This window comes from Pteropus medius, unplaced genomic scaffold (assembly GCF_902729225.1).
Source record: "Pteropus medius unplaced genomic scaffold, Ma_sr-lr_union100, whole genome shotgun sequence".
Taxonomy (NCBI): Eukaryota; Metazoa; Chordata; class Mammalia; order Chiroptera; family Pteropodidae; genus Pteropus; species Pteropus medius.
Window position 1 is genome coordinate 10903598 of NW_024344240.1, and position 23038 is coordinate 10926635.

Consider the following 23038-nt stretch of genomic DNA (forward strand, 5'->3'; position numbering starts at 1 on the left):
TTGCAAGGAGACAAGAGTATTCCAGTATTCTCTCGGCTCACAAGGGTAGCAACAGAGACAACACCAGTAATGTTCCAGTGACAATGTTCTTACACAGTAACAGGATCTGGAAAGCTTAACTCTTGCTATATGACATTGCTGGGTTCCCATCATTACTTACAAGATCTTATACTAACAAGCTATGTACTTCCCCTTTTGAAAATGTTTATAAATATCAAGATTCTGAGTATTTACACCAAACTCTGCTTTATGAAGACCACAATTATATGATGTGGTTAGAAGGTAGTTTTAGCACCCAGGTATCCTGCTCTCAGGTTTCGGGAAAGCCCACACTCCTGTTAACATGCTTAACTTAAAATAAACAGTCCAAGGGGAGTTTTCCCTCCTTCATCATTAAAATGAATTTAAAAACTATTGAAACTAAATTGAAAATTTTCATTGAAATGCTTCATTAAAGCTGTGCTCCCTTATTTTCAAAATATTTTATCTGAATTTTATATAGTACAAAACTATTAAGTGTTTGAACCTGTTATCCAAATAGAAAGTTCTTTCAGTTCTCCAGGCTTCCCATACTTCAGAGGCAAATAAACAAGAAACAAATCACATTATGCAGAACATATGTAGAGCATTTTCTTTTATAAGAATAAAAATATTTGGGCATTTTATATTTAGTATAGCTTAACAATATATTTTATGTTGACAAATTTAATTAATGGTAGAAGTACATTACATATATAAAAGAATTCAACAGACAGCAGATGTTCTAACCCTTGATTAAGGACAAAATGTCTGATTTAACTTTTTTCTTGTATTTTTTTAAGAAGATACTCCATTTGTAAATTCAAGTTTGGCTGGCCTTTCTTAGTCTTTTTGCTCAATATTTTAAACATTTCCATTTTCTTCTTTTTGTAGAGTCTTTGAGCTTCTTCTCTCTCTTGTTTTCTCCTCTCAAATTCCTGAAATTATTAACATATGTAATTTTGATTAGTAATAATCAGTAGATGTTGATAAAATTGTGTTGAAATAGGTATCGCCATGCACACACTTCAGGTGTATCTTTTATAAATTAAAAATGTTAAGTGTTACCCATTACTAAAGTAGTGTATACTCTTTGCCTTTGCACTATAATACATGCTATAGTTATTAAATAATTTGTTATTTGTGTGCAAATAAAATGAGAGCACAGAAGAGAGAAGGCACATTTATGAAATGATTCTATCATTTAACTAAATTCACTGTAGAGTTAGAAGGGACTTTAGCATTTATCTAGTCCATTTAACACTAAAATCTTTACTTCCAGAATATCTGGTATTCTTTTTAATTTATCACCTGACAAATTTAAGAAGAATTTTTGACTACATACATGTGTAAAAAATTGTTGTAGGCATTATGATTTTTATTTAAGAATTATCTTGCTTATCTGATTTGCTAAGAGACTCAAGTTCATCTGAGTCTAAGAAAAAATAATTCAAAGTTATATAGTGTACAGACCCAAGAACTACTTGAAATCCACAATATTCTTACTAAATATAAAAGTTAAACAAAAGTTCTAAATAATGTAATATGTGCATTGTTTTTCAATTTTCCCTACATATATAGCCAACAAATAACACTGCCTTAAATTTGTATGGTGTCTTACAATTAACCAAGTACTTTCACATACATCATAGTACATTTCATTCATTAAAACTTTTATGCTATGTTTTTATATTCATCTTACAGATGAGGAGCTGATGCTCAGCGATACCGAAAGTGACTTGCCCAAGATCCCAACTAACTGGTATAAGCCAAGTCGCATATCCAGGTCTTGTGAATTCAAAGTCTGCGCAATTCTCCATTATGCTATGCCATGTCTCTTAAACTTATGTTCTGATGAGGTACATCACTTATTTTAATGAGCACATAAAGATCTAGAACTTACTTATGAATTGAAGTATATGGAATCTAATTCATCCCTATGAAGTTTCACTAAACAAAGTAAAAAAAAAATGTATATAGTCTTATCACCAATTATGGGTCCTTATTTAATTGATGTTCTTAATTTTGATTTTTCATGGGCAATGATGCTGGCTATTAACATTTGAAACCTAAGAGACAGTGTGATTTTCATGATTACGAAGTCCTAGCATTTATTTAAATAAAGGAAATTTTAGAAGGACATTAAATATTTTACAGTATAACGGTCCATACCATACTTCACCTGGTATACTATTTCCAAAGGTGGCAGATATCAGATGGTTGGTTAGAAAAAAGCAGAAAGTAACAAGCTATGAAACAAAGGTTCATATTTCATGGAGAAATGTTTCTGCTTCATCCTAGTCTGCCACCAGTTTAAGAATAGTTATTATAAAAGTTTTGGATATGAAACTTCCAGAAACTTGCTCATTTCTTAATTACACAAATTCTAAAACAAAAGCATAAAAAAATTATAGCAGCATTATCCAAGGTATGTTTGAATGATGCATTATCCTTTTTAAAGTGATAGATTAATACAAGTTCTATACAAAAGCTAAAAGTTACTCACAGATTAAACAAAATGACAATTTTGTTGAAGCAGTGGATAATTGTTTTGATTATTTGAAAGTCTATTTTATGTTTCTGAATGATAACAGAGTGGTAACTTTTTGCTAAGTTAATCTAGGAGTCATTTTAATTGGCAAAACCAAATTTTATACTAAAAAAATATTTAATTCATCCCCTGCCCCTCAGCTTTTACTTGCTTCAACGTAAAATTACGAGTCATTTCTATTTTTCTTAGGTCAGTGATTCTCAATTTTTATTAATCTCTTGAGGTACTTGTTAAAAGTACAAGTTCCTGGACCATATTAAATATTATCCCAGAAGCTCATATTAACCAATGAGCAGTATCTTTAAAATCCCATTCTTGACCTATTAGTATTGCCTTTTCAAGGATAATATTAATAATCAAGGAATTGGAATATGTTGAAATTACCCAACTCTACTCATAGCATTAATTTATTCAACAAATATTTACAGAGGGCATACTATGTGCCCCTCACTAAGATGCACAGCTTAGATATACATATAGGAAAAATGAATCTAAATATTTTTAAAGATCTTACTTGTTTCTTCGCAGCACGCTTAGCTTGTACCTGTTCATATTCTTCTTGTGCTTTTTGATTTGATGTTTTCTTTTTATTTTTCTTTGGAATAGTAATGTAGCTTTATTAAGATAAATGAAAACGAGTTACAAGGATTAAAAACAATATAACCAAAATTATGACAATTATGTCAAATATAGTACTTGTATAGTAAAATCTCACTAATGCAAATTAATAGAGGGGGGAAGGGAAGACGATAGAGGATATTAATTTATTAATAAAATATGCAAATATGTTAAAAACATAGTTACAGCTTTTAAGACATATATTAAAAGATGGCAAATGGAGACTCTTGGAGAAACATTTCAACCAGGGAAAATACAGAAAGATATGAAAGATCTTGTAATGTTAAAAATTTTTTTAAACAGAAACAAACAGAAAACCAGTATATGATTGGCAGAAATGACGGACTGCAAAAGGTATCAAATTAAAGGATATTATGGATCTTGGAGTGTACATGAACTTTAATCTCAAAGTTTTTGACCACTTTTTCTCTATTCTACTTTGTCCACTTAGCCATAAATGACCACACCTCCATTTAGAACTGTTCTATCTTGAAGTATTACTCATTTCTCTGAAGATGTCTTAGTCGGCTGCAGCTAATTCAACCACTTAAACCCAGATTCCATCTATTTCCTCAGAATATAATTCATTGAGAATTTTCCTTTCTCCTGTCTCTCAATTTTTCACTATACCAAGTCCAAAACCACAATGTAACATATTTCAGTAGCTATCTTCTTAAACAAATGCATAAATTATTCCTCACCAAACTCTATATCCTCTTCTAACTACCACTCTCTCATTTCTCATCCTTTCATAGTCAAATATTTAGAAAGAATAGTGACTAGACTAAAATAGTTCACATTTACTCTTTAACGCTGCAGTCTGATTTCTGCTCTCATCACTCCAGTCAAAATATCCATGTCAAGGATAATGACCTTCTAGCCAAATATGATGATCAAGTCAAGAGGAACTTTTCAGTCTCATTTAATTGACTATTCACTACTTTTGAAAATACAACTCCCTTAGTTTTGGTGACATTCTTCTCTGCTGATCCTTTCTAACTGCTCTTTCTCAGTGTGCCATGCTAAAGCCTCTTTCTTTTTTTTAATTCCAGGTTTTTTGCCAAGTGTTTCTCTCTTTGGTCTCCATATTCTTCTTGGGCAGTCACATCCACGACCATGGCTTTGGATGCTAGATGTAAAGCTGAAAACTTAATCGGGGTTATCTACTGAAAATCTGCTAAGGTCACTAGTGACAGCCTAGATCACAAATCCAAAGACCTGTTCTTAGCCCTGTTTTTCTTAGACTTTATAGTATTTGAGAGTTGACTAATCACTAGTTTGCACAATCTTCCTCTTCTGACACAGCTGCCACTGTAGTCCCCTTTCTTCAATTAAGGCAGTTCTATTTAACTTCTTCAGTGACATTTTCTTGCTTTCACCTCAAAATAGGAAATCTTTAAAATATATATATATATATATATATTTTTTTTTTTTACCTAAAAAGGTAAGAACCTTGCAATGATTAAACCCTCCTCACTTCGATTATGACTGAAAATTATTCAAGCCTACATTTCTAGTGCTAATCTTTTGCCTGGGCTTTATACCCATTATTCAATAATATGATGAACAAACCTACTGATAAACTGAAGTTTTAATGTCTGTTTTTCTCTCAATTATGTTTTTTTCCTAAAAATTTTAAAGGACTGAATTTTAATTAATTAAAAGGTTATGGTCTAAAATAACATCTGGATTCTCTGCAAGTTCTGATTTTAGCATGGTTTTTTTAACTTGGAATATGTGAAGAGAAAGCTTTCTAAGTTAGCACTTGTAAAACCAGTGTTATGAAGCTATGCCATTTGTTTTTTAATTGATACTAAGTCTATATCCTCTGAAAAAAAAATCTGGATTAATAATAATAATATAGCAGCAGTAGTAGTACCTAACACTCATGTAGTACCTCCCACATACCATATATTTTTTAAAGTACCTTGTAATAAATTAACTCATTTAGTCTTCATGATGTCATGTTAGGTCAGAGACACCATAGAGTATGTGAATAATCCATTCTGGAGATGTACAACATGGCAACTCTGAATTACATATTATCATCATTTCCATTTTAGAGAAGAGGGCACTGGGCACCAACATGTTAAGTCCAGCTCCATGCTGTTAACCACTATAATATACCTCCTAAAAATCAGTGTTTTAAAAAACATGTATCAGTAACAGGTATTAACTATGGTCTAAGTACATTAAATGTACTTGAGAGGCTGAAATCATAAAACTGAACTTTTAATTTCATTCCACTACTTCTTCAATTAAACTAAATTGGTCTAATTCAGTCATTTAAGATAAAAAGAAAGCTCCCAAGAAAATATTTTCACCAAATTCACTGTGATTTCTAAAATGCCTTAAATAAGAAAAATTCCAATTTCTACATAAATTGTCCTATAATCTCTCTCATAAAACACTACTCAAATTTAAAGCAAAGGATTTCAAAAGCAGACAATACATACTTTATCCTTTCTTCTTTATATTGTTCTTCTGGCTGAGCCTGGTCAATGCTACAATTTTCTTCAGACAAAGCCTGATCAATGTTACATTCTTTTTCTGGCAATGCCTGATTAACCTGTTTTTCTGACAAAGGCTGGTCAAGTTTTCCAAGTTGTTTCCTGAGTCTTTCCTCTTCAGCTAAATAGAGATGTTTCAGATGATCAGGGTAGCGATCTCTGAATTGGGATTCCTGTGATGTTTGACCCTTCTTTTCCTTCCATAGCAATTTCTTGTAATGTTGTTGAATCTTCAGTTTCCTCCGAAAAGCAAAGCCTTGTCCTACATTGAAGAATATCAATCATTAATTACTTTCTCAGAAAATAAGCTGCAGAAAATATAGCTGTTAATTTTAAATGAAAACTTTTTTTTCTATCATCACATTCAAATGCTAGAATTGCTTTGTTTTGTTTGAAATAAAAGATTATTTCAAGAAAACAAGTTTAAACGAATGGAATGAATGGTATGTCGCTTCTCTGCAAAAAAGACCAGGCAAACATTAGTTCTTCAGACACTTCAAGTAAAAATCTCACATTAGAAAAACAGACTAGGGTGTCACAACTCCAGTATACTGTACTCACAAATCGACAACTTCTTTAATTCATTTAAAACACTTAATTTAGGTCTTCAATAACACTTAAGGAAAAATAAAAACACCACATAACCATTATTTCACCTTAGAGAAACTTACTACTACTACACGACTGATTTTTCAAATTAATTCAGCACAAAAGAAGATGGTATATGACTTTCTGAACAGCTAACATTATCAGAAAACTAAACTTACTTAAGATTTATACATTCCAAATGAGATTTGAGGGAACTTGCAGACAGTAAGACAAAACAAACAGAAACTAAAGCGAAGGAAAGATCAGTGAGAAAAGAGTGGAGGGCTCTGAGGTATTCGCAATCATCAAGAGTACGGGGCAATAGATTTCCGGCCCTATATTCCTCTCCTTTTCCGTAATACATACGCAAATGGATCCGGAGATCCTCTCTGCTTATGGTTTCACGGAGAAATGAAGAGGAAGCGTTCTGATCGAGAATGGGGATAAAGCGGGGATGATGTTTAAAGATACTGAGTTAGCAACACTTCCCATTCAGAGCTCTGAGACACCCACGGCTTCAGTGAGCTTGGGAATGACTTCCTCTGCCCCAGTTAGGGCCCAACTGGTTCTGAAATCCTGCTTCCCTGCTTCGGTACGTCGCGTATTCCAAGACTTCCGAGCCCTGGTGACTTATAAACGACGGCCTTCTTACATACCCTCGCGGACGCTCCCCTGGAAGGCCTGCAGATGGTTAGGTCGCCACGTTCCATGTTTCACGTTCTTATTCTTGAATCCCGCCGGAGAAATTCCTTCGCCAGGCATCCCCAAACCCCCAGGCCACCGCCTCGCTGCTGGTCTAACTGGAGACATAGCACACCAACCACGTCGCCCGAAAACCACAATGGACGCTGTCAAAATACGTCATCAGGCCGAAGGAGTCAATCGTCCAACTAGAGTGCGGATCAGAGCTCTACTTATTCAGTCTGTGCAACTTTCAGCGGAACCCTTGCCCCACGGCCACGTTTGCGCCACCTACAGCTCAGGAGGGTAGCGCTATGGCGACTTCTTGCCCGCTTCCAGTGACCCAGGACCTGTCCACGTTACGTGCCAAGTTGCAGGGACTGCTGCGATTCCTGAGGGAGGCCCTGTCCATCTCCAGTGCACATACGGTGGACTTCTACACGGAGTCTGTGTGGGAGCAATTGATCGACTTGCCTCCCGAGATGGTGCTGGCGGTGCTAAGGAGGTCGACGGAGGAGGCGGAGGCTCGGCCCGGGGCGGCGCGCCCCCTGGTGGAAGCCGAGAGAGGATCAGGTGAATGGCGGGTGGGAGGTGCGGAAAGGGAGGCGGGCCCAAGCGTGCCCTCTAGCGGAAACCGAGCGGAATCAGGTGAGCGGCAGGGCGGGCCTGGCTGGGCCCTGGAGGTTTGCCTTTGCCGGAAGCAAGAGGCGGGGATCAGGTTAGGGGAGGAGTGGTGTGTGGGCGCTATTCCGGGATCCCTTGTCTGTCCCTGGCTGCTTGTGTATTTACGCAATTTAAACACAAGAAACAAAGCAAGGCGTTCATTCATTTAGAAATTCAGCAATAATTTTTGACAGGAAGGAAATAAGGGTAAAGTACCTCATAGTGCTTAGAGATTCCATGTGGAAGCACAGGCAGAAAGTAAATCAACACTTAAGGAAATTCATCAGGGTATGTATAGTGCCAGATGGGTACTCAACTAATTGGAGGATCGCTTTATAAAGTAAATAAATGTCTAACCACTATGCTGCACACTCACAACTAATATAAAATAGTATTGAAAATCGACTGTAATTGAAAAATTAAAAATAAAAATTTTTAAAAAGCACATTTTTAGTTTGCTCTCCTAATACCCAGTACTTATGAAAGTATGGCAACTTAAACTCAAAAAGGGAAGAGACCATCTTTGCCCTCTAAACAGATGTATTCTCAGCATCTAGTAAAAGACCTGGTATAAATTAAGCTCAATGAATATTTGTTAAATGAATGAATTAATGAATAACTCATGGTAGCGTCCCAAAAAAGATATAAAGCACAAGACTTTCATATGGGTTTAGCTTTGTCTTCATGCAATGGAAGAATTAGAATGTCTTATATAACTTAATAATAATAATAATAGGATTTATTGATATTTATTCTGTGGTGTGCTAAGTGTTTCTTGCATATTTTCTCTTTTAATTTTTACACTAGCCTTGCACGATGGCTCTGCTTTTCCCAAGTTATGAAATTGCAACTCGAAGAGATATTTGCCAGGGGCATAGTTTTTAATAGAGTTTCAAACCTGGATCATCTGAATCCACAGGCTGAAGTGTTCACCACCATGATAAAAGTCTAATCTGAATTATTTAGAAATGAATTCCAAAGGCCATCATTATCAAAACCAATATTTTTATGACACTAATGCATTTCTTATTTTTTTGTTTTTATTGTTTCCCCTTGAAGAATGTAAGAGTTAATTTGTTCACCGCTGTATCCCTAGTGCCTAAAACAATGCCTGGTCAGAGTAGGTGGTTAATAAATATTTGGCAAGTAAGTAAATGAATGAATAAATGACACCACTTATTTAAGCGAGGAATAAATACTAACATCTTCTGGGAAATCCTTCCAACCAATTTTGTATCTATCCAACAACAATGGAATTTAGGCTCAGTTGTTCACCTTTGAAATGTCTTTGGCCCTGCAAACTTTTTTTTATAGAAAATATTCCATTTTACAAATCGTCAGCTGCCTGTAGTGTTAAAAAGAATGAATTTTTATAATTTGTGCTTGTAGGGAATATTAATTTTGCTTATGCAAAGATTATTTAAAGGTAGACATTTTCTCCATAACTGTATACACTCTATTGTTTGTGTCAAAGAACATTAGAATCCTTTAACCAGATTTGTATCTGATTGAAGAATTGTTAGCTACTATGTTCAGTATAATTTAATACTTAAATTTTTAGACTTGAGTCAGATAGAGTTCAAATTCTAGTTCTACCTCCTGTCAGCTGTGTGACCTTGGGGATGTTCATTCATTCAGCAAACAATTACTGAGTATCTACTATGTGCCAGCACTTTTCTAGGAGCAAGGGCAATAGTAAAGAAAACAAACAAATCCCTACCTTCATCTTGCTTGCATTCTAGAGGGAAGAGTTAGACAAAAACAAAAAAGTGCCACAGAGAAAAATTAAGTGGAAAAGGAGGGAGTAGATAAGGGGAAGTGCAGGAGGAGAGTGTATTTGCAATTTTAAATAGGTCGTTCCAGCAAGACCTCATGGAGATGACTCTGGAAAAAAATCTTAATAAGAAGAAAAATGAATCATGAAGCTATGTGGAGGGAGAACATTGCAGATAGTAAGAACCGAGAGCACAAAGTCTCTGAGGTTGAAGCTTGCATGGTGTGTATAAGGAGCAGCAAGGAGACTGGAACAGATGTCCATCAGGGACTCAAAAGGAGTGTGGTTTTCTGCTCGTCTGTATGAGGAATTACAGATAAACACAATTCCCAAAGCTGCACTGAGTTAATGCACAGTGTATGAAAGTACACTAACAGATGTTTGGCGCAGTCATTTGGTGTTTTATGAGACCTAGTTGTTTCTGAAAATCCTCACTGTAGCCATTTTAGTGGATTTTTCTTGCCAAGTGATCTTCTGGCCTGGTCAGAGTCCTGCAAGTTTTTTCTCTTCTGTTCAACTAAAAAGACCTAGAGGCAAATATCTTAGTTCTCCAAAATAAAAATGTTGGAAGATGTTGAAAATAAATATATTTCAAGGGCATAAATTATGGACGTTATGGATTGAATTGTATCTCTCCAAAATTCCTGTATTGAAGTGCTAATCCCCAATGCGACTATTTTTGGAAATGAGGCCTTTAAGGAGGTAATTAATATTTAATTTAATGTGATCATAAGGGTTAAGTGCTAATCCAATAGGAAGAGGAAAAGACACCAGGAGGGCACATACTGAGAAAAGCTATGTGAGAATACAGCAAGAAGGTAGCCATCTATAAGCCAAGGAGAGAGGCTTCCCCAGAAATCAACTCTGCTAGCACCTTGATCTTAGACTTCCAGTTTCCAGAACTGTGAGAAATGTATATATTTGTTGTTTAAGCATCCAGTCTATAATATTTTGTTATGGCAGCCTGAGCAGACTAATACAGTGGGCTTTGCAGTCAAACAGACTACCTGGATTCAAGTTCTGGTTCCACCAGTTATTAGTTTTGTTAACTTGGACTTTAATTCTTTGTACCAGTTCCTCGTGTATACTTGATGGAGTGGTATGAAAGTTAAATGACTTCATACCTACAAAGGGTTAAGAATAATGCCTAATAAATAGCAGCACTTAGTCCATTCATTCATTTGACTTATGTTATTGAGCACCTTCTACCGATGAAGCCCTGTTCTACGTCCTACAATTACGGCGTTCAACCCAACACAGTACTTGCCCACATGTGGCTTATGTTTTAGTGAGGATACTTATATACGTACTATCAGGTGGCAGTAAATACAATGAAGAAAAGCAAAGCAGGGAAGGGGAAGTGAAAAAATCATGGTGCAGTAGAGAGAAATGCTATTTTAGATAGGGTGGTTGGGAAGTCTTCTCTAAAAAGACAAAATTTGAACAGAGTCTTGAAGAAAGAGCCAGTTGTGCAACTCTCTAAGGTAAGAGTGTTTCAGTCCAAGTGGAGAGCCAAAGCCAGAGCATACTGGAAGCACAGCAGAGCCAGCCAGGTTAGGCTGGGAAGAGACGAGGTTTGACCTGGGGCAACTTCATGTAGGAGTTGTAGGCCATACTGCGGTCTTGGCTTTTACTCTGAGTGAAATGGAACGCTCTTTAAGGATTTTGTGTGACAATGTGATATGTGATTGATTTATATTTCAAAGGGATGACTCTGACTTCTGGGTGGAGAAGAGGCTGTCAGAAGGTAAGGGAGGAAGCAGGAAGACAAAATAGGAGGCTATTAAAATGGCGCAGGGAGACTTCAGGTAATAGCTCGAAGAGGTGAGGCAATTTCTCTAGCAGATAACAATGATAAACAGTGGCCATATTACTAAAAACTGGAAGCTTCTGAAGGAAGACCAACAATAGGCAGAAATATAGGTTTACTATTGAAAGATTGCTATGGCTTGGGTAGGAACTGGAGGTTAATGGCTTTCTTGCTGGGTGTGCTTCATGCCCCCTTAGATTTGACACTGGAAAACTGTCCTTATCAGCTTAAGGAAGTGATGACAAAGTTCAGAGATCAGAGGTGATGGAAATTTAAATAGTATGTTCTAGAAACAGGAGAGCCACAGAAGGCTGAGATCTAAGAACTGAGTATATACCCTGCCTAAATCTCCAGGTAAGCTCTAAACTAACATGCAAAGTATACCTAAAGAAATCAACAAAAAACACTGGCACAACTGGGGAGATGGGGCTTTAGGTGAGATCGGCAGATTTGCTGCACCTTTTACAAAGTGCCTTCCCCAAAGTGTACACAGCTTGAGTAATAAAAATCAGAAGTCTTATTGAATTCATGTATGAAAGGGCAGAATTCAGGGCTGGCAGAGCAACTGGAAATTTAAGTTGGAGAACCTTGGAAATAAAGGTGAGCTCCACAACCTGAAGATAAAATCTACCCAGATCTGCCAACCTGCACAGATTCAGGGATACCCTCAGCAAGCAGGCAAGTAAATCAGCAATTGAGCAGAGACCTAGCTGCTGCACGCTGAAGGGGAGGTAGATTTCACCAGCTGAGTTCAGACAAGTTGGGTTCTTATGTAAAATGTCAGCAAAATCCTTAGAAAAAGATTTTCTACAACAGGTTATGTGCAATTTTGCTTTTTAACCAAAAATTACTAGATTACAAGGAAACAGAAAAGTGCGACTTACTCAGGAAACTGATTCCGGGTAAATCCTGTTGCTGGATTTAAGTAGCCATGTTCAAAGAATTGAAAGAAGCTGTGACCCAGGGGAATAAATGAGTTGATAGGAGCTAATCCTGAATGGGCTCAGATGTTGGATTTAAGTGAATATTTTAAATATATTCAAAGAATTCTAAGAACATACAGTCTAAGAATGAAAGGAAAATACGCGTTAATGAATATTTAATTATACAACCTACCTTATAATTCTTTTAACTGGAAAACCACACACTGGTCGACACACAATTATATTAATGTTATATATTATCTATTGCTGCATAACAAGTGAATTAAAACTGCTATTTCACACAGTTTCTGTGAGTTAGGAATTCAGAGCAGACTTAGTGGATGTTGGGGGTCTCATGAAGTCACAGTCAGGATTCTGGCTGGGGCTGCAGTTGCTGAAGGCTTGATGGAGGCTGGAGGATTCAGCTCCACAATGTCTCATTCACATAGATGGCTAGTTGGTGCTGCTTGTTAGCATGAGGCCTCAGTTTCTTACTGTGTGAACTCTCTATGGGGCTGCTTGTGTGGAAGCTTTTGTAGGCACAATGTTCTTGTTTTTGTCTGTCCTCAGACATAATTATGAAGTCATCATGGTCACAGACCTTGTCTGACATTGATGTACTGTGAAGTTTTACATATTCAGTAGGGAAAACTGTGACCTGTGTGTTAGTGCCAGACTCGCTATAAGCTGACATCTGCCATTCTCAACTGACTTGTTGTTTTAAAGTATAATCTTACCTATCTTACAGAGTTGTAGTAAAGATTAAAGATGATGTAATATAACACCTACCATAGAATTGGGAATACAGCATGGGTTCAATAAATTGTGGTTAATAAATAATGATGATAGTTGTGGTGATCAGGATTGTGGTGGTGATAGTTTAATTAGGTCTTTCCTTGGAAGAAATAAATTGTCAGGAACTTCTGGAAATGTACGTGCCCCTGGAACAACCTGTAATATGTATACTCTGCCATACTAACAAATTTTATACTGTTGTCACTGTCTATTGGCTTGTCTGTATCTGCAGCTGGATTATAAGCTCTCTTAAAAACAAAAGTATGGTGCTTTTCTTTTTCATTGTTGTATTCTCAGCACCTTGAACCTGGCATATAGATGAGTAATGTAAATGATTCTTAATGAATGAAGTGAAGCATCGATCTATAAAAAGTGTATTGACGGTACCCCTTGAAATGTACTGAACTAGGCAGCTGTTAATTTCTGGTGCAGTCTCTGTCTGTGTTATGTTTATTATCTTTGTTTACGTATAGTTTGATCCAACTAATAGGTTTTATAATTGGAGATTAGATTTTGTTCTGTGTACCCCCTTCAAAGTAACCAGGTTGTGCCCTTAGAAAGTAATGACTACATATACACATCTGTTAACATTCTCGAATCCTTGCGCTCTTCTGAAATTAATTGGTTTTCATAAAGTCTGGAAAGTTCTTCCAAAAAGCAGGAAGGAAATAATCTTCCAAGTTAAGATACCTAAAATATTTTATGAAACAGAAGTAGATGTAGACTACAGAGGCAACTAAACCACCTACACAGCTTAATTAAAAATTTTTTTAGGAATATCTGGCTTTATTTATTCTAATTGTAATTCTAAAATTAGGAGGCTATATCCTAGGAAATAAGTGATATAGGTTATTGTTATAAATATAGTTCTCAGTGTGAGTTAATAAATCCTTACTTTAAAGTCAATTTTTTTTTTTTTGTAACTTTATTTAGAATCAGTTGTGGAGAACCCATTCAGCTCTCAGGAAATCCACTTTCTGTGCCTGCAAAGCCATCCTTGGTGACTCTACCTGAACCTCCAGGGCCACTCTCGACTCTCTTTCAACTTCTTAACACCATATGCTGCGCTTCTCTTGTTTCTTCTTGTTGTCACTCAAATGATCCTTACCAGGACTGAATGTTGAATAAAATGTTTAGAATTGACTCTTTTTGGTGAGCATCTGTATAATTAATTTACTATCTTTTTAACTGAACAATACAAAAAATGTAGGCCTGTGATAGACTATTATTTTGTTGAGCTTTCTCTTAAATTATTTTTTTGCATTTAAATAGATTAAATTTCTTCTTGGCTATCCTAAGTAGCTTTTTTTTGGTGGTGGTGATGGTGGTGACTGTGGTGCATTGAAATTGTGCCCACATTTAATTTGAAACACATGGAGCCAGAAAGCATGTTGGAAATAGAAAATAACAGAGAAATAATTAGTGACATCTGTTTTGCTCTATTGTATTTAAATTTTATTCATTCACTTTCTTTATGTGCTTTATCCTTAAATCTTTTTCCCTTTTTCAGTTTTTCTGGGTCTATTTTAGGAGATTTTAACTGTGGAAATAATATCATACCACAGGAAGATAGTAGCAAGTGTTAGACATATTCTTGGGTTGCTACTGTAATTATAAGTAAGAATGAACAAAAATGCAAATTAATCTGCAGGATAATTTGTCATCATACTTTGTTTATTTGATATATGGAAGGTGCTTTCAGATTTTTAAAATGAGACCATTCAGAATTTGAATTTAAATTCTAGTTTTTAATGGTATATCTTGCATTTCTGTTCTCTAACCCCTCCACCCATACTTTTCAATTATTAAGAAGTTCAGTAAACAAAGTTCATAGAAATTTCTCTCATTTATGGCATTTTTTTTCTCATTCTACTTTAATTATACTTTAGCCTATAAATCTAAGTGCCTTCTATTTGTTTAGATATCCATTTAATGTTGTTGTTTATTTAAATATGTGAAATCATTAACCTTTACTGGAAACTAGCAGTTATGGTAACCTATCTTCATGGTTTATCGTGATTTTAGTTCTTTCTCTGATTTACCAAAAAAAAAAAAAAAAAAATAGCAAAAAACAAAAACAACTTGCCTACATGGCTTCATGACTATAGGGGTTTACATTTCTTTTATTTATTTTCATCTCATCACCTCAGTGTAACCACTGAGCTCCTCTATAAGTGACATTAACTTTCTTCTTTTTACTCAGGTTTCACAATCTGCCAACTCTTCTTCCTCAATTTCTCTTGACTCTGCTCTTTTCCCATTCCCATAGCAAATCGTTTGGCCCCTTTCCTATTTAGCAGTAACTTTGAACTGTTACTCTTGCTTTCAGACTCTGTATTTCAATTGCTTCTTTATGCAAACTGATGTCCAGTTATCTTCCAAAATCATAGTTCTAGTCTTATTCTTCTGCTCACAAGCCATCATAGATCTCTATTTCTTCACCTTCTAACCTCATCTACTATTTCCTCTCCAGCTGGAATCTTCGCTATTAATGTAAGCAAATAAAAGGCAACATAGAAAAGAATATGGGTTTTGTGGTCATCCGTATAGTTTTGAATCCTAGCTCTGATGCTTTAGTGCTATGTAATCTTGTGTAAGTTAGTTAGGCTTTTGAACCTCTGTTTTTTCATTTGAAAAATGGGAATCATTAATTCTGGCTTGAAAGTATTGTGTAAAAAGTAAATTAAGTAGATATTAGAAACTACTCATATAAGCTAGTAGGCATGATAAATATTAGTCATCTTCTCTATATTCTGCTCCTTTCAGGTAGAGGTGGACGAAGCCCAGAGTCAGAAGACCTGCTTCCTTCCATCTTTAACTCTGATTAGCTGTGTATCTTGCATAGAACTTAGCTGTAAGCCACAGTAAGAAGTAACTGCCTAGGGTGTTGATCAACAACCAAGGTGGAAAAATAGCCACCCCTAGTCTTGAGTAGCTTATAAACATGTCTTGCATGACTAATAAGTGTTTACATTTTTTAGCAAACATTTTAAACTTGATATACATACAAGTCTAGAATTGCAGCTTCTCTTGAAAAAAAAATTAGAAAATCTGGCCATTTTGTTTTATATCTCTGTGTGGCAAATCAAATAGCTGCTTTTACGAGGGTATATCCTCTTCTCCTACCTAGCTTCACAAACCAAAATAATCTGCCTGGTCCCCAGAAGTACTAGAGATTGTGTCTGTTGGTTTGTGGGCTTCAGTGAGTTTCCTTGTGCCCCTTGAAAATGAATTCAGGAGTTTATTTCACATTCTCAGCAGACAATGAAAACCAAAAATAGTTATGGATCGTTTGGCTACAAGACATCTAGGTTGCTTCCAGTGCTCAAATTCTATGGAAAAATAATAATTTAATGGTTTTATCTCTATTCTTTAATATCCCCTGCTATTAAAGCCACAGTCATGTTGAGGGCCTGGAGCAACCTGAATTTCGGGATGAAAAAGCCTGTGACCAGTCATTATTAGATCAGCCAAGTTAATAAATGATTGAACTTCCTGCATGATCTGTCTCCACATTAACTTTAATCATGAAGGTGGCTGAAATAATATGATGTTAGTTTTCAGTTTTTAAGATATATCTTCAACCAAAGTTGAAAGGAAAGAATATGAGAGAGTGGCATATAGCATTATCAGTGCTTCTCTTGACATTCTCTTTACACATATACCTTATACTTTAGCTACCTTGTTCCCTGATATGCCATGCATTTTTTCCCTCTGTAATTTTGTGCATGCAATCCTCTTTGCTTGGAACTCTCTCATCCCACTGATTTAGTAAACATACATTTTTTTTCTCCTTTCAAATTATATTAAATTGATAACAAAACTGATCATCTGTATATTATTTATTTTATGCCTACCTTTATTAGGACAGTTAGCACATTGTATTAGAATGATTTGTTGCCTTTGACTCTCCTAGTCTGAATGCTGATATCTAATATATACTGAGAGCCACATAGTAGGCTCTCATTAAATGTGTTACATTTAATGTGGCTAAGTAGAGAGCATTTCAGGTAGGTAGAGCAGATTAGACAAGATTAGAAAAAAATATTGTATCCAGTTTCTGGAGACTAGTCTGTTAAAGTGTTTGGAATCATCCTTCCATGTGGACCCCGGTTAGAAACTCTGTGGTAGTCTGGAGATGAAGGATGTGCCCAGAGCATGGTGGTAATGGCAATGGAAAGAAAGTGATAGTTTTAAAAGATATTGTAAGAGAGAATTTGTCATTTCTTGGTGACTGATATTTATATAGGGTTCAAAGAAATGGAGGAATCGAAGATAATTCCAAGATTTTGACTGTGGGAATGTCTTGAAGAATAATAATGAATAATATCATTCACAAATTAGGAAAATCAACAGAGGGAGCTGTTTGGGGAATAATGCATTCTGTTTTAGACATACCGTGTTTGAGGTCACCAAAGTAGAGCATATAAGCTCACAAATAGACACACAACATATAGCTTTAGGTGATTCATAGGCTTCTCTGTCTCTTACACCTCAGGATAAGAGGTTGAAAGCATTATTAGTATTACAAAATTCTTTGACTTTATCTTGATTTAACCCTCTTACTTGATCATTTAAATCAAAATGGCAAATTTAAACTTAAATTTTAAGTTGGCCTTTTATATGTTTATTCTCTGCATAGCAGCCATCTCGAATAATGGCCCCTAGAGAATAAAATTGATCTGATTTTTATGATTATGCACATTATTACAAAAATTAAGCAATTAAAGAATAAGATTTACTGATATACAATAGGAACTAGATAAAGTGTAAGTTTAATGCAAATGCCTTTCGCACATTCCTTTTACTTAGCAAATGATTATAACTGAATTTAGTTATGAGATAGTAGACTAGACACATATCTATTTTACATTAATGTTGAAATATAACTAAGTTTAGAATAAGAATAACAAAAAATTAAACTCAAGTTACTGAAATGCACAACGGGAAAAAAGTACAATTTTAAAGGAGAGGTATGACTTAATTTTACTCTCTCAGTGGCCCTTATTATTAATTTAATTATACTTACAGGTAACTGGAACAAAAAGTCCTTTAAGTGTCCTGCCTTAATAATAAAGAAAACAAAAAGCCTTTTTTATTCTTAAAAACTTGGAAGTCTAGACCCAAGTCAATGTATAGAAAAGAAATATTGGTCTTCTCAGTAAGAGATCAATGGCAGAGTTAGTTACTAAGCTGCTGGCATTGTTGAGGCACTGTAGGGCAGTGGAGCATACGGTGTTGTTCAGAAATGACAGTTAAAGTAGGAAATGAGGTGTCTGTGTTGGGAACAAGAGAACAAGAGATTGATTTCAGAGCACTTACTGTACCGAAATAGGTTTATTTTTAAAGTATTTTTTACATTTATAATATCGATTTTTAAAGTTTTACAATCTGGAATTTATATTTTGCTAACAATCACATTGATTTATTATTTAAATTTATTTTTCAGAAAACATTTACAAATATTTACTTAATTTATTCTTAAATACTCTTAATTTTAAATTGAGCTTGAAGTTGTTGAATTTCTAGCAATCTGCTATCTTTTGGTTTTGGTTATTTTCCGAAAATAGAGACTTGATAATAGGAAATGAAAACATTCTAGTTAAGCAGAATTGAAACTCCTCATCGGGTCTTTAAGGCGTAGTGAAAGTTATAACCTATCTACCAAATTTCACATCAAATTTAGTAAGAAATAACATTGGTACTAAAATTTTCTTCTGTACATTACAGCTGATTCTAGAATGGAATTACCCAAACACTGAGTAATTCTTGCTTTTATCCTACCCAGAATGCAGTACTCAGTTTTGACTATTGAACTTCTCCATTGTACTTCAAGTTGCAGCTCACCTATCCCTGTCATGCCTTCATTCTAATGACAGAGGTGTTCCAAGCCTCCTTTGTCCTGGCATGCCCCACAATTAGAAACTGAGTATCTATATTGATCTTTGTTTCAAGGTCTTCTCTAGTATGGTGTTCTGGGCCTAAATATTTGAGTATTTTCCACCTCATATTCCAACAGAGCCCTAAGTGTTAGGATACTCAGTTACTTAATTTGATTTGGGAGTTACCCACTATGTTCTAAGCTCTGTGTTAGGATAGTGTGTGTGTGTGCATGCATATGCACGCACACACACATATACTCACATCTGTGTATGTAAATACATGTGTATATGTATATGAATATATATGTATATATATGCACGTATTCTTTAAAACAACATCATAAAATACTTATTTTTCCACATTTTATCAATAAATCTCAGAACAGATAAATAAATTGTTCATGGCCACACAGAGATAGACAGTCTGAGAACCAGAATTCAAACCTAATTCTTGCTCAGTCATTTACTCACTCATTCATTGAGTACTTATTAAGTATCAGACATTCTAGGTTCTGGGGATACAGCAAATAAAAATCTGTGTTCTCTATGTCAAATGGTGATAGTGTTATAAAATATTAATAAAGGGTCAGAGAGGGATGAGTGTTGAGTGAGGTTGCAGTTTTCACTGAAATGGCAACCTTTAAGCCAAGACCCAAAAGAAGTGAGAGAGTGAGCCATGAAAATATCTGCTAGAAGACGATCTGTTAAAACAAGTGCAAAGGTCTGAGTAAGCATATCCCATGCGGCATCTCAGTAGAATTCAAACTGGGAATTGCTGAGCCCCACTGAACGTTTGCTGTCCATGTCTCATATCATGTCTCATAGATGAATCACAAATTGTGACAAATTAGCTTTATCGGCATCAGTTATAACTTTGCACATAGTAGGCATCTCAGAATTGTTTCTTTTTAATCAAGTTTATTTTTCATTTACCAAATCAGTTTCTTAATTGCTGTTTCTTTGTATGATGTTTTCATTTTCCTTCCAATAAACTATGAAAAGGATTTGTAATAGTTAAAATACTGTAGTTAGATTTTCTTGTTTTTATATTTCTTTTGATTTTATAAATAACTTAGTTAAATGTGAAAATGCTTTTGAAATTGTTACACGTGCTTTATACATTCAGCATGATGTTACTATTGGCACAATAAGGACATGCATGTCAATTCTTTGTTAATTATATCTTATTATTTCTAAGAGTATGATTACATGTTGAAATAATATATTTTTTCATTTCATATGCAACCATAAATTACTCTAATTTTTTCCTTAGGGAAAAAATTTCTTAGCATATAATTGGGTGATATAAATTGATTTATTTTTAAAAGCAACAGTATGTATTCTATTTTCTTCCTTACATAGATGATAGAATTATAGGTATAGTCAAACGTTCATAAAATCTAACACATCTGAGCTATAATTTTCATAGTTTAGCAAGACATAACTTTACATCGAAGTCTACTAAGCAGGTATAAAAGGATTGAAGCCTCAAGTCAGCTGTTAACGGAAGCCAAAGCCTTTACATATGTGATTAAATTTGCACTAAATATAAAAGTAAATTTCCATTTTAGAAAACATGTTCAATTCGACTTATCCAACACTTACTGAACATTGTGCTATAGGAGTTTTGTTGATAAGTAATCACCTATGAAGCTATTGCCATGGCACTGGTGAGAATTAATAGAGGTTGAACCACAACAGTGATTGGGGGTTCTCCCACATGAAAGACATTTTTACATTAGGATTGATGGGTAGCTGGAGATGTGTTTGGAGGGCACAAGGAGCATTTAAGATACTGTACAGACTTTTAATTTCAGCACTGGGTGAGGGATGACACTTGTAAACAAATAGGAAAAAGGAAAGGTTTGGTGAGCATGAGAGTGTTCAGTTCAGTTTTGAACCTTTTGAATTGGAGACATTTGTAGGACATATGTAGAAATGAATACAGACCATTTCTGTCCTTGTGAAGATTGTTATTAAGAGGGCACTGTTGATTTCTTGAAATTCTGGGTGTGGGACTGTCCAAAGCTATGTGATAATAGCAATAGTGACCTTTGCCCTAACCCCTGTAATACAGTTAAACCTCAGAATTTAGCATATAATAGCATTTTGTCTTACATTGCATTCTAAATGTTCTAAGTCATTCTTTTCTCACCTTGTGATTATAAACATGGCTGAGATGAGAGGTTTTATGCTGCTCCAACAGTTTCAGCAGTGCTAGTGCAGTCCTTCTTGTGGCGTCAGTGATAACTGCCACCACAGAACCTTATAATTTGTTCCTCCCAGTATAGCCGGTGGTGCTACAGTAGCAAGCATATTGAGGAATTTCTTTTATCCATTAATTTATCCTTCATCTATTCATTCCCTACTAACCCAATGCCTGCTGTATGCAAGTTATTGTTGCTTTACAATGGGCATGAAAGGAAGCAGTTGTTTTGTTTCTAGGTATAGATACCACAACAGTGTCTTATCATGAAAACTTTTAAGTTCCTTTTCAGAGACTTGTCAATTGTTTTAAATGTAGAAAATATTTTCTTAATTTCTTAAAACCTTAAGAACACTTCTGGAAGTGAGGGAGGTGTTGAGGGAAGGAAGTTAAAAGAATTAAGAAGATAAAGTGAGTATGAGGTTTAAGATACTACATATATTGATCTCTGCCAGAGGCAGTTCTTACTAGAAGTGATTCTGACGGTCAGATCTGCCTCACACCTTTCTTAACTGCTGTCTTGCCTGATTTCATTTGTTGTCCACTGAACTTATTGCTATGGCATGCTATTCGAATGCGGGAATTAAGAGCAAGGTTGAACACTCCCTTGGTTCACGTACCTTGCTATTTAATGTCTGCGGAAAGCTGGCTAAGTTGTAGCCTCTCTAAATCTCAGTTTCTTTCTCTATAAATGGGAATAAGAGCACTATGTAACTAGCTTATAAGACTATTCCATTAAATGTAAGCTGTTTAACGCAGTGCCGGCACATAGTAAATGTGCAATAAATGTTAACAATAATAGCGATGAGTTATTGTGAATCATAACAGTACTGACTTTCTTAGAGTGCTAGATAACATTCAAGTAAAATAACATGTTTAGTTTTGAAAAATTTTTTTATTTATTAAATGTAAATATACATTTATTGTTTATTTTATTTTTAGTTTTGAAATATTTCTCTACCTTGAAATTTTCATAATGCAACATGCGTTACATATAGCTTTTCTATCTTTCCCTATACATTGATCTCTGTTGTTTAAAAAGAGATTTTTCCTGATCATATATTTATAGAAAATAACTTTTCCCATCTCTTTGCTCCCCTCGCTTCTTCATATCCAATTAACCTATCTTATAAGAAACCTCTGTGGAATAGTGATGTAGGATGTACAAAACTAAGAATAAATTCAAAAGCATGTAATAGAGCAGAACAGGTACTTCCAGTAGAGGGGGATATTGGCAAAATAATCAAGCCACGCAATATGCAGGTGCGGTGGGCACCAAACTTAAAAACAAAGCTTTCTCTGTGTTAAAAAAAAAAAAAATCATTAAATAAACCTAATTATAAGATGAATAGCACTCTGGTTTCTGTTTTGCTGGTTGCCAAATCCAAACTCATGTGCAATACCTAGGGAAGTGCTGTGAGGAGACTATATATACTCCCCATATATTTACTAGCTTAATACACATAGCTTTTCCTGATACTGTTCCCAGATGGAAGAAAAGACAAAAGTGTGACACACACACACACACACACACACACACACACACGCAGATCATTCCCCGGCCTCCTCGTCTTTCCTCCTTCCTCCACCCCTGCCTTCTTCCTCCCTCCTCCCCACTCCCTGTCTTCTCCTGTCTCTCCCTGTCTCTCTCAAGTAATAGAAATTACAAGCTGGATTTCTTGCAAACAAAGAAAATACAGAAGCTGTATTTCCATAATTTAAATAGATTTTTTTTTCATAGAATTCTAGACTACCTGAATAAAGTTGTGTAGCTCTAAATGACATAAACTAATGGACTGAATAAGAACGCTATCCTTTTATAAAGGTAAACATTATTAAAAAGATAACATCTGTAATTTAGATCTCCAAATTTCTGAAATTACTGGGAGGCCTATAATTAAAAGCAAATTAACAACATTTAATTCAGTTTAAATTGGAATTTTTTCAAGTATTTTCAGTAGGATAGTTAAGTTGATTTGAACCTTTACTTTTCCAACAGAAACATCACATTTCTTTCTG

At 35.1% G+C, this 23038-nt stretch overlaps 2 protein-coding genes across 3 annotated transcripts in view; one reads left to right on the forward strand and one right to left on the reverse strand.

Annotated features, from left to right (window-relative positions):
* Positions 1–467: 467 nt before the first annotated feature.
* CCDC59 (coiled-coil domain containing 59) lies at positions 468–7165 on the reverse strand. The gene is given in 5 exon segments (XM_039868968.1): positions 468–956; positions 3084–3183; positions 5644–5959; positions 6942–7095; positions 7097–7165. Coding segments are annotated over 5 exon segments (786 nt in total). The 5' UTR covers positions 7151–7165; the 3' UTR covers positions 468–794.
* A 53-nt stretch (positions 7166–7218) lies between these two features.
* METTL25 (methyltransferase like 25) overlaps positions 7219–23038 on the forward strand; it is a 91754-nt gene continuing 75934 nt past the window's right edge. Inside the window, exon 1 of one of the 2 annotated variants that reach the window (XM_039868967.1) lies at positions 7219–7539. In XM_039868967.1, the coding sequence (XP_039724901.1) occupies positions 7281–7539 (259 nt within the window). In that variant the 5' untranslated portion in view covers positions 7219–7280. The remainder of the gene's footprint in view (positions 7540–23038) is intronic. The other variant, XM_039868966.1, reaches the window with a different exon arrangement.